The 12,888-nt window shown below is 46.3% G+C and overlaps 1 protein-coding gene across 4 annotated transcripts in view; it reads left to right on the top strand.

Annotated features, from left to right (window-relative positions):
* Positions 1–12,888, top strand: part of LOC106611108 (homeobox protein Meis2) — a 120,399-nt gene that overhangs the window by 45,314 nt on the left and 62,197 nt on the right. For 3 of the 4 annotated variants that reach the window (XM_045723554.1, XM_045723557.1, XM_045723556.1), the window contains exon 8: positions 2,602–2,747. In XM_045723554.1, the coding sequence (XP_045579510.1) occupies positions 2,602–2,747 (146 nt within the window). The remainder of the gene's footprint in view (positions 1–2,601; positions 2,748–12,888) is intronic. The other variant, XM_045723555.1, reaches the window with a different exon arrangement.

Below are 12,888 nucleotides of genomic sequence, written 5' to 3'. Positions count from 1 at the left end.
GAGAGACCAAGAGACTGAGAGAGAGAAAGAGACAGAGAGAGACCGAAAGAGAGCGACAGAGAGAGAGAGAGACACACACACACAGACAGACAGACAGACAGACAGACAGACAGACAGACAGACAGACAGACAGACAGACAGACAGACAGACAGACAGACAGACAGACAGACAGACAGACAGACAGACAGACAGACAGACAGACAGACAGACAGACAGACAGACAGACAGACAGACAGACAGACAGACAGACAGACAGACAGACAGACAGATGCTGAAAGCCTGGGAGTCTGGTTTCTCCCTTGCGGGTCAGGGCAGGAGGGAGTGAGCAGGCAGGGTAATGAAGTGACAGGTCAGTCTGTAAATACGCACAGGTCGCCCCAGCCCCAGCCAGGGGGAGGCTATCGCATTGCAGTGAAAATGGAAACGTCAATAAAATGAATCTGCCAGCCTTTTTCCCACTATGGCTCTATTGGATGAGCCGGATAACTCCCAGCAGGAAATTGATTTGGAAACTAGCTCCCAAAAAAAACACAAAAAGTCTAATACCCCAACAAAAAAAGACTAAATCTTAACATTATTTAACCCAAAAGGCAGCACTGTGAAGTGCAAAAGAGTGTGACGTCCACTCTGGTTGCTTGTGTTGATATTGAAGTTGAAAGCAACACTGGGGGAGTTAGACTAGTCCCTGCTTCTGGGTCGCATTTCTCAGGAAGCCACACATGGTCAGGCAGGCGCTACGTCTAGGCCCCCGTTTATTGTTTTAGGCTTTCCTGAACAAGGATTCGTACTTAGCGTGGGATTTATGGCATTTGCTGCTAATGAATGCCCATTCTACAATTATCACACTCCCAGGCGTGCCGCGTCCCCTATTCCCACATGTCCTTCAGAGGGCCTAGCTTCTTTAGCTCCACACAGGGAGGGAGCACAAAGTCGGCACTTCTCTGTTTTCCTCTGTTGTGTGGCTCCTGCGCTAATGATGTGGAAGGAAAACACAGCAGACAGAGAGACAGACAGACAGACAGACAGACAGACAGACAGACAGACAGACAGACAGACAGACAGACAGACAGACAGACAGACAGACAGACAGACAGACAGACAGACAGACAGACAGACAGACAGACAGACAGACAGACAGACAGACGGAAAAATAAGTGGAAGGAGGAAGAGACTGAGGAGAGGAGGAGGGGGGAGAAAGGCCTCAATGCTGCATGTCCATGTATTCTTCATTTATTTTGATTACGCCACCAGCCAGATCCTTTTTCTTTCCTCTCTTTTTTAATGTTATTAGTTCAAACATTTATGCAAGATTAAGGCTTGTATAGGTGCCCATGATTGATGTCTCCCCAAAAACAGGAAGACATGCAAGTCTGAATTTTGAGAATGTCGGGGTCCTTCTCTGCCTTAGTGGAGTTTTTCTGATACATTATTTAGATGCCCTCAAGGAAGGCTTTCAAGGCATTTGTGCCTGGGGGCAAGAAAAAAATAACTATGACTGTTAAAAGTAGATCATTTTTGCTAATGCACAATTAATGGCCAGAGAAGAGGAGAGAGAAAAAATACAAAGATGGAAACTTCGGTTTAAAGGAAAGAGCCTGCCTTGATATGCGAATGTTTTCTTCCTGAAATCAAACACTGTCGGACATTAATGCAGGGAGAGAGAGCCGCCTGCCATGCTAATCTTCCGGCGGAAGGGGGAGGTGTCGCAGGAGAGAGGATGGTGGTGAAGAAGCTGGGGGGGGTTCTACTCTAGTCCATTATGTGCATCGAACTGCAACAATGAACCAGCCCAATGCACACCCCACTTCAATTCACATTCAATGTCTGTGGTTTGTTGCATGTGTGGACCCTGTATATGTGTGTCTGTTCATAAGACTCCCTTCTCAGTCCATCCAGGCCCTCTGGATCTGAAAAAAAAGTCATTACATTATGTCAAACCTGTGGATATAACTGAATGAATGACATGAGTCCTAATGGAAGTCATGTAGGTCATGTAGCCCCAAACCTGAAGCCGTGTTGTTGTTGTTTCTTCTTCTTTCTCCTCCTACTGAACCGTCTGGAGGAGGAAGTGTTTCTGCTTCTAACCAAAACAACTGTCCATCTATTCCACTCTGCTGGTCTGGGTGGAAGACCTCACCTCTTGTTTTTTAAATGTATTTGTTGAACCTTTATTCAACTAGACAAGTCAGTTAAGAACAAATTCTTATTTACAATGACGGCCTACCAAAAGGCAAAAGGCCTCTTGCAGGGATGGCGGCTGGGATTAAAATAAAATAAAAACTACCATATAAGTAGAGGACAAAACACACAACAAGAGAGACAACACAACACTACATAAAGAGAGACCTAACACACTATCTATATACAGTAAACCCCTCTCCCTCTGTGCAGGCATTGGTATAGGCTACTACTGAGTTGGCTTTGGCATAGTCCTCCATCTAACTTAGACAACCCACTGGGCTGGCATTAGTGTCTTATATATATTAGGTTTCACTTACTAGGGTTCTATCTAGCCCTTTGTGTTGTTACTGCCCAGGCTTACTATTGGTCCATCTTCTGTCCTAGGCTGCTATTTAAACCTGTGTCTTGTTTCTGTCTAGGAGATGGTTTAGAGAACAGCGTGGCGTCCCCTGGCACAGGTGATGACGACGACCCGGACAAGGAGAAGAAGAGACAGAAGAAGCGCGGTATCTTCCCCAAGGTGGCCACCAACATCATGAGGGCGTGGCTGTTCCAGCATCTCACGGTGAGTACCCACATAGTGGAGCACCTGTCGTACACAGACACTCACATGTACGAACCGTGAGATGCTGGAACAGACACGCCCTCATGATGTTTGTGGCCATCTTGGGGAAGTTGCCGCATGTACACATGCACATATATAGACACTCACGTACTCACGTACACACACACACACACGCGCACACACACGCACACACACACACACACACACACACACACACACACACACACACACACACACACACACACACACACACACACACACACACACACACACACACACACACACACACACACACACACACACACCTGTCACTGACTTGTCACGCTCGGGTCAACTCAGTCAAGTCAATCAGACATCCCAGTTTGCTCTGCTGAAAGCCTCAGAGATGTGGATATAGAGCTGACACCTAGCCTAGCGTAGCATCGCCGTCAGCAGTCCTGGCCACTGGTTTGTCACATACTGGACATCGTCTCTCAATGCACTGTTGGCGCTGTGTTTATTCTAAACTGACAGCTATGGGGAAGGGTTTTTGATGAGAATCAGGTTCATTCTTACTGAGGAATGTGTGTGTTTTATATGTGGTATGTCAGTGTCATTTCATTGTTAGCATTGCTTTTTACATTAAAATAAAACAAATAGAGACATGTTTTGATAGCACTTATGTCTTGAGCATAAACAGCACGAAACAGTTTTATTGTAATTATGAACCTAAAATGTGGAGCTTTTTTTCACTCTTGATGGTCATTTAAAAAAAAATGATATGGAGAAGACATTCAAATATTCATTCAGTCTGTTTGAGGTTAAGATGGCTGCTCTCCATAGCTCAGAGGAGCTAGTTTGTTTGTCTCGGTCTCTCTTTGCCGAACACTTAAATCAGACAACGTCTGACAACGGCTCATTCACTTCAGTAGGCAAAGAGTGACGCTACACCTTGGATGAAGTATTCAGAGGCCACATTCATTCTGTGGTTCATTTTGGAAATGAGTCTCTGTGTGTGGGTGGAGGGTGTGGGGGCTATGTGGGTGGAGGGTGTGGGGGCTATGTGGGTGGAGAGTGTGGTGGCTATGTGGGTGGAGGGTGTGGGGGCTATGAGGGTGGAGGGTGTGGGGGCTATGTGGGTGGAGGGTGTGGGGGCTATGTGGGTGGAGGGTGTGGGGGCTATGTGGGTGGAGGGTGTGGGGGCTATGTGGGTGGAGGGTGTGGGGGCTATGTGGGTGGAGGGTGTGGGGGCTATATGGGTGGAGGGTGTGGGGGCTATGTGGGTGGAGGGTGTGGGGGCTATGTGCGTATGTGCTTGCACGTGTGTGTGCACGTGTGGGTGTGTGCACACTCTTATTAGTAGGGTGGGTCCCTGTTATGCCGCTGTAAAGTCAGGATTCACTGAACAGAGTGGGTGTGTGCAGTGAGGTGATGCAGCTAGCCAGGAAGCATTGTCAAAGAGAAGGGAGTGTGTGGGGAGTTGGGAGGGATGGGCTGGTCATGTCCCACCTCCCTCTATGATGTCAGGACATTATCAGAGCAGAGGTCTGTATTGATTTGGACAGGGAGGTGGAAGGGGCACACAAGCTGGTGCCTGCTGACCATGTGGACTTGTTAGAACGGACAGAGTGATAGTAGAAGGGGAGGGGGTGAATGGAGAAGAAGCGTGAGAGAGGGAGACAGGGCAGGTCAGAACCCTAGGATGATCCTGACCCTCTCACTTAAGAGGGTCAGGTGCCCCCACTGTACCCCCATTGCATGCATTGCCCAAAGCCTCTGCCCCCCTGAATACCTAACCAGCAAATACAGCCAGCAAATACAGCCTAATTGAAAGGGCTGTAAATCCATGAAATATTGGTCAGGGATAATCAGGAGTGATTTAATCACTTTGATCTATTCAGGAGCAGTGGCACTGCAGCAGCATAGCCATTAGCCTCACGGCAACGCTGCAAAGCACAGTGCTTATTATTCTCATCATTATCTTCATGTTTTTACTGATGTTCATGGCTAGGCTACATCTCCTAGGCTGGATATTTCTCCCCAACCCACAGAATAGAATGGGCTTCGTTTGAAAGCTGACTGCGTGTGTGAGGGAGAGAAAAAACGAATACAAAAAAATCCCCTCTTCTTTTGCCTGACATGAGATGAAGTTGGACGATAGTTTAATGGGTGAAGAAGGGAAGAGTGGGAAAAAAAGGGGTGAACATTTTGGAGGCCTTCTTTGAGCCACTTACCATGGTGGTTAGACATATACACACACACACACACACACACACACACACACACACACACACACACACACACACACACACACACACACACACACACACACACACACACACACACACACACACACACACACACACACACAAACACGTCTCCTGGTTAATTTGGTGTGCTCGTACTAATTAGAAATTTCTCGCTTTATTGAGGGATCATTAGGCATCTTTCTTGGTGACTTGAGGAATGCCCGATTGTAGGTCTCTCACAGTTCCAACGTTTCCCTGCTCCAAAAAAGGAGAGAAAGAAACACAGAAAGCTTTGCAGCCTCTCCAGCAATTTCCTTTAGAATTTTGTTTAATTAAATTGAAAGAGTGGAAAGAGGAGAAGGAAAAGAAATCCCAATAGATCGAGTCCAGGGGCATTTTTTTTAATTCAGAGAAGTAGAGCTTTTAAGACTCCTCTTTTCCCACTCTCCTTCATTACCTCTCTTGCTTTTAGATGTTTTCTCAAATCTTTATTTGTCTGTTTTGTGAGACAACCAGGCCAGTCTTATACAAGCAATAATCCCTCCCTTTTAACCTAGCTTCATCTTTTTTTTCTTAGAGAAAGAGGGCTAATTGAATTATCCCCCTCTACTCTACTCTAGCCCCCCAACCCATACACACTCACACACATACACACTCATTCACCTTTTCTTTTAATTTGTTAAGCAAATGTATTTTCCATTTAAGGATGCGTTTGTGCTGGGGTGAATTCATGGGGACTTTGGCCCCTGAATGGCCTATTGCGGCATTCTGCCATTCACACATTCATTAACTGAGGCAGAGAGTGAAAGGGAGCGGGCCTGTATTTTCTCCAGCATGCTAGCTTCTCCTCCATGAGAGCGACCACAGGGGTCTCCTACATATGTTCTCAACATCCAGCCATTGTCACCTATTCTGAAAGAGCTCAAAAGGACGGGACCCCCTTCACACCGCGAAAAACAACACAGGCCAACAGTAACAATTGTTGGCTTTTGGATTCAGTATTATAACTAAATCGAATCCCCCTCCCCTCCCTCCCTCCCTCCCCTCCCCAGCCTCACCCCCCCTCCTGGGTTCCCCCTGACCTCACACTCTCATGGGAGAAATCACAGGGCGGCTTTCTTCATCACAGTCAGATATGGAAAATAGTCTTTCTTCAATTGGCACTTGCCCCTCAGTCCTTCAGCGGCCGTCCGTCAGCCTTCAGTCAGCCCAGGGAGAATGAAACGCAGCGTTTTGTGTGAGACAGCCGAGATCTGATATCTTCTGCATGTAATGAATACGCCAGCAATTATTCTATAGAGTTATTGTGATAAGCCCAGCCTCTTTCATGCGTGTATTCATATAGCAGCAGAAAGCACGCGAGCTGGCATCTTTTAATGTCCCCTGTGGAATTGTCAAACTGCTGGAGAGATCAGCTGGTGTAAGCCGGTAGTAGAGGGCCAGAGACATGCTCTCCCTCCACCCCTCCCTCCCTTTCTCTCCCTCCTTCTGTCTGAGTTTCTGGATGTCTTCCAGTCACATTAAGGGAAGGGAAATCCCAGACTGTTGGTATAAGCTTTTCAATATTACAGGGAGATTATGTTATCAGAAAGGTAAACTTCACCGTTAGGGGTAAAATGGTCGACTGCGCTTCAAAGGCATGGAGGCAGAAAGGGGACGAGAGGGAGGGAGGGGGGGAGAAACTGGAGGAAGGATATATGGAAGGAGCACAAGAGAGGGAAAGAGAGGGGGCTCTAAGGAGAGAAGAGAAGACAGACAGGGTGAGATAGACAGACAGAGAGTGAGGTTGTGTTGCTAGGCTAACTGCTAGCTGGGAGGTTTTCCATAGTAGTAAGGGGGCTGCCCCTTTGTTTAGCGAAGACAAACTCTTGAGTTATCTTAATTAGCCTTTTGGCGCCCTCGGCCTTCCTCTTTTGTAGCTCCCTGCTAGCCCTCTGTTAGGCCCCACTAGACATTGCTAAGACAAGGGTCGACTAGGCAATGAAAACAGGAAGCGCTCAGATACAAAGATACCACTCTGGACCTGGCCTTGTCTTTTGACTAATCTAATCCCTCAAACACCTATAAAAATAAATAGGGGACCTCAGGAGCAGACCTAGTGGGACTAGTGAGTGAGTGAGTGAGTGAGTGAGTGAGTGAGTGAGTGAGTGAGTGAGTGAGTGAGTGAGTGAGTGAGTGAGTGAGTGAGTGAGTGAGTGAGTGAGTGAGTGAGAAGAGAGGTAGAGAGAGAGAGAGATTGGGAGAGAGAGAGTGAGAGAGAGAGAGTGAGAGAGAGAGAGAGAGAGAGAGAGAGAGAGAGAGATGCAGTCTGTGAAGGAGTTGCCCTCTCAGGCAGGCATCAAGCGTCTCAGGTTTTGTGCTGGGCCATGCACCCTTTGGCCAGGGTGTTTGGGGAAATGCTGTTAAGTTGCTAAGCCAGGTGTATTGCTCCCCTGGGCTCTCTGAAAGGGAAGTGATATATCCCATGGTCCTCCATAGAGCCATGCAACACTTTCACATGGGTTACTTTGAATTCTGTTTTCTATGGAGCCCTGCTGTATATCGACTGGTATCTTAGCACAGGAAGAGTTCCAGCGATGGGTAAATGGGGTAAAAGTAAAAACTTTTTTTTGAAAGAATTAGCACAGGAGGTTGGTGGCACCTTAATTGGGGAGGACATACTCGCGGTAATGCCTGGTGTGGAATCAGGGGAATGGTATCAAATACATCAAACACATGGGTTACATTTGCTCCATTCCGGTCGTTATTATGAGCTGTCCTCCCCTCACTAGCCTAATTATTGGGCCATTGAGAAGATATGATCTATATCATGTAGATTTTTATCTCCTACAATCATGTTTGTATGAAGATATCTGTAAGTCAGGGTAAGAATGCCATGAGTGTCATGTCATTGTGTCATGGTGACTGCCATTGAAGACCGTTGTGAATATAGGGATCCAGGGCAAATTGGTTACACAAACATGGCTTTCAATGGTAACATAGGCAACAACAGCAATGGTAGAGAGATGTCACCTATAGTATCAACCCTGTTAATATAGAGCTTAACAAGAGTGATGACGCGATGAGTAGATGAGTAGGCCATCACAAACATCATTAGCAGACGAACAGAACAGACAAGGCCAGCGGTCACCCTCCCCTCTCCCCCTCAACCTAGCATTAGTCTCCATGGAGACCGGGTGCCATCGCCAGGTCGTGCCCCAATGGGGAATGGCTCTGTAAACCGGAGAGACATAAAATAGCCTGGCTAGCTAGGTCATTCTGGACACATGGGCTTGGAAGTGTTGGCAAAGTTTGATAACCAATCTTTTTCCCAATCGATAAACAAGTGCTCTAGTCTGCCCACTAAAAAGAGAGGGTGGTCAGCTGTGTTTCAGTAGACTAAATATCCAGACTCTCTCTCTCTGTAGTGCTCCCTCCCCCCCTCCCTCCCTCCCTCCCTCCCTCCCTCCCTCCCTCCCTCCCTGTCTGTCTGTCTGTCTGTCTGTCTGTCTGTCTGTCTGTCTGTCTGTCTGTCTGTCTGTCTGTCTGTCTGTCTGTCTGTCTGTCTGTCTGTCTGTCTGTCTGTCTGTCTGTCTGTCTGTCTGTCTGTCTGTCTGAGTCCTTCTAATCCATGTGTATTGTTAGGGCCACCGTTAGTGCCATTTCACTGGTACACCCCACATCCGCAAACAGTTTGAAATGCAAAACAGTTCTCATTTTACAGCACTGTTTTTAAAGCTGTCTATTCCTGATTTTGTTCGCATATACAATTTATTTTTCAAGTTGGATATGATTTTTTATGTTTATATGGGATAAAGAGTATGTTTCGTGCTACTCTGGGTATTCACTGGACGGTAGCAGTTGCCTTTTCTCTTCTCAGCGAGGTTGTTTTGTGTCTTGTGAGGTTCAGGAGGGGGTGAAGGGGGGTTGATGGGGGTTCCTAAGGGGTCACAGAGGTTCAGGACTGAAGGAGGCCCACACACTAATCTGTCATGTGCTCGTTTGCCATGTAGCCCAGAAGTCAGTTCTCCAGCCACCCATGGCAACCCAGGCGACAGTTTGGTTCACCACCGCTGCATGCCCCCCCCCCTCCCGTGTGTATGCGTGTGCTTTCACATACCACATGCCCCCAGGCTGATATGCCTATAAGAAAGAGGGAGTCACCATATATGGAGTCTCTATCTATGCCTGAAGTTTACAAAACAAAAGTGAAGCGAGAGGAGAATGGCAGTGTTTTGGAAATCACTGAAGTAAAGGATAATGAGTGAAATTAACTTTCAGGTCTGCTGAGATAGGAACTTTTGTTCCATAGTGTGTTCCTCTAACTAACGCTGCTCAGGTCAGCCACCCTGGAACGAGGACACAAACCATCTGTTCATCACTCGCCTTGTTCAAACATGGGCCTGTGAAGATGGCAAGCCACCGCACGGCCAGTCAGTCCCCATCGATAAAGACACAGAACTAAACCTTCCACCAGAAGACAAACCCATGACAACCAAAAACTAGACCCCAATAAGTGTTTTCATTTCAATTATAGAAAATGCTTGTTGACTTGCAGAATATAGTTTCCTAGGGATTTACAAGAACAATAAATATTTTCTTTCACAAGAGGAGAGAGAAAAAAACTCCCAGAAAGTTTAGAATGCGGTATCCAGTGACTCCCCTTCTGTTAGGCTGTATAATTACATGACAAGCCACATCAACCTTTGGTTGTTTCATGTTGGAGTTTTTTTTACATTAATTCCCAGTGGTGTTTGTTTGTCGTAATTGACAGAGCCTTGTTTACAATACACACAGCCCTGTAGTGGCTAGCTGGCTGCTCCACAAGTTTAGGGGGTAACAGCCGTGAATTGTTTCCCGCCCTGACATCAGACCTTTTCACTTGGCCACCTTAAATCCAGATCTGTCATAGTTCCACTTCACAGATTGACAATCCAGGCTCACAGCCATGGAGAACACAGAATACAGCACAGCACTGTTACAGTTGTTAAACACCTGCTGTGTGTGTGTCGGTGTCTCACAAAGTTCCTCATTTGCTTTCTAGATAAACAGTGTTGTATGCTGTTTATTTGAGTTTACCCTACCTGGTATTAACAGGCAGTTGTGAGGACAGCCTCTCATTCCTTCTCCCTCTCCCCCTTCCCTCCCTCCCTATTGTTAATGCTCAGGCCTGCTATTCACGTCTTAATGCTCCTTGTTTAATGAAGTAGCAGAAATTAGTCCTTTCGCTAAGGAGATGTGTACAACACGTTGTTCACACTGTTTGGAGGTGATTAAGCCATCTGAAACTCTGCAGCGCCTGCCAACAGAAAAAAAACACCCCAAAACAACAATAAAAGGACAACAAGTGAAGGGGCCCATGTATGGAAGGGGCCCATGTATGGAAGGGGCCCATGTATGTTTGTTACTCTTGATTTTTGCAGCCACCGGACTTAAAGATAATCATATTTGAGAAGTTTGAATTTTTGCGTAAATTCCCCAATTTGTATCATTTGTTTATTTTATTTAACCTTTATTTAACTAGGGAAGTTAGTTAAGAACAAATTCTTATTAACAATGACGGCCTACCCCGGCCAAACCCTAACCTGGACGACGCTGGGCCAATAGTGCGCCGCCCTATGGGACTCCCAATCACAGCTGGTTGTGATACAGCCTAGAATGGAACCAGGGTCTGTAGTGACACCTCTAGCATTGAGATGCAGCGCCCCACTCGGGAGCTAAAACTAGTCCAGTGCATCTTTAATGAAGATGCAGCTCTTAAAGAGAAGCCATTGGATATCTGAAGTTCATTCAGATGGGTGTTTATAGTGCCAAGGACCTCTCTGTGCATGACCGGGGGCCCATAGTCAGCCCCTGTTGGTCCCCTGTCGAGGTGACTGCACATGCCCTGGCCTGAACAGAAGACAAACAGAGGAGAGCCTGTGGAGTGAGGATTCATAAACTACTGCTCCATAGCTGGAGACTCCTCTTCTCTAAGACCTCACGCTTCAGCGAAAACAGGCCTCAGCTACCCCCTCAACCCTCCCTCCCTCACACTTCCCTAACCCACTGCTGCAGTCATAACATTGATCCATTGGCTAAGGCCAGGCCTAGCTGACTCTTTGGGACACAAAAGTGTATGATGTAATGGACTGAGGAGGAGGAGGGAGGGCAATCTGCGATACAGTATTCACATGGTGCCCCATTGTGAGAAAACGCAAAACCAAGACAGGCACTGGTACAGATGGAGAGGCCCAGATTATCTGAGGCTTTCCTTGTCCTGGTTTTATGTACTCCATTGCAGACTGTGTAAGAAGAATGTGTTTGAGGCTTTTAAATCTTCTCAGAGAGTAATTTTCCCAGACCTCTCCTTCTCCCAACCTCACCCTGTCTTCCCTCTCCCCTACCACCCCCTCCTCTGTTCCACGCCTCATGCTCAGGCCAGAGGGGGTTTGTGGGAAAATAGGAAAAGCCCCCTGCAGGCTATCAGTCAGTTGAATCAGCTGTCTGTGGTGTGTTGGGTTAGTGGTGACCAGCTAAATGAGATACTGTAGTTTAGCTGCTTCAGAGCTGCAGGCCCAGCCCAGAACCCCCATTTGGTATCCATCTAACACCAAGAGAAGGGGAATGCAGGGAGAAAGGAGCAGCACGGACATGGAAGTAGGAAACCAGGCTAAAGGGTAAGGAGGGAGGAGGTTGAGGGAGGAGGAGGGGGAGGATGGGGAAGGTTGAGAGGGGAGGGGTGAGGGGTGAGGGGTGAGGAGGGGGAGGTTGAGTGGGGAGGTTGAAGGATGGGGGAATTGGGTACAAATCAAAAACAGACCCGGTGCTGTTTCTCTGTTTGGTTTGGGACCAAATCCCACTCCTGGCATTTTGTCAGTTGTGTAAAGTACTTAAGTAAAAATACTTTAAAGTAGTACTTAAGTCGTTTTTTGGGGTATCTGTACCTTACTTTACTATTTATATTTCTGACAACTTTTACTTTTACTTCACTACCTTCCTAAAGACAATTATTAACTTTTTACTCCATACATTTTCCCTGACACCCAAAAGTAGTCTTTACATTTTGGATGCTTAGCAGGACAGATAAAGGGTCCAATTCACACTCTTATCAAGAGAACATCCCTGGTCTTCCCTACTGCATTTGATCTGGTGGACTCACTAAACACACATGCTTTGTTTGTAAATTATGTCTCAGTGTTGGAGTGTGCCCCTGTCTTTCAGTAAAATAAATTAAACAATAATATGGCTCCATCTAGTTTGCTTATTATAAGGAATTTGAAATGATTTGTACTTCTACTTTTACTTTTGATACTGAAGTATATTTTACTTAAATACTTTTATACTTTTACTCAAGGATTATTTTACTGGGTGACTTTCACTTTTACATTTGGGTACTTTTTCCACCACTACATTTTGTTGTGTGATTTTCCTCTCCTCTACCTATTCCCTCCCCTCTGTTGCTTTTCTTTTGCTCTGTGCTTATTCCAGACAGGGGATTCCTTCACAGTGGGTTCCTTATAACTAGGAGCCAAGCTTCTTGTTCTCACCTCAACTCCCCTTGCGCTCTTCCCATCTTCATTTTTTTCCATTCAATAATACGGCTGGCTCACTTTTGACACCAGGAAGTACAGTTTCATACAGTCTATGTATTTGTATTTATTATGGATCCCCATTAGCTGCTGACTCTTCCTGGGGTCAATTGCAGTTTATACAATTTAAAAAACATTACAGTACATTCACATATTTCACAACACACTGTGTGCCCTCAGGCCCCTACTCCAACACTACCACATATCTTCCGTACAAAATCCATGTGTACGTTTGTGTGTATGCACGTGTCTGTGCCTATGTTTGTGTTGCTTCACAGTCCCCGCTGTTCCATAAAGTGTATTTTTATCAGGTTTTTTTGTCTAATTTTACTGCTTGCATCAGTTATTTGATGTTGAATAGAG

The sequence above is a fragment of the Salmo salar genome, chromosome ssa09, assembly GCF_905237065.1.
Source record: "Salmo salar chromosome ssa09, Ssal_v3.1, whole genome shotgun sequence".
NCBI classification, from domain to species: Eukaryota; Metazoa; Chordata; class Actinopteri; order Salmoniformes; family Salmonidae; genus Salmo; species Salmo salar.
This window is presented reverse-complemented; position numbering and strand designations above follow the sequence as displayed.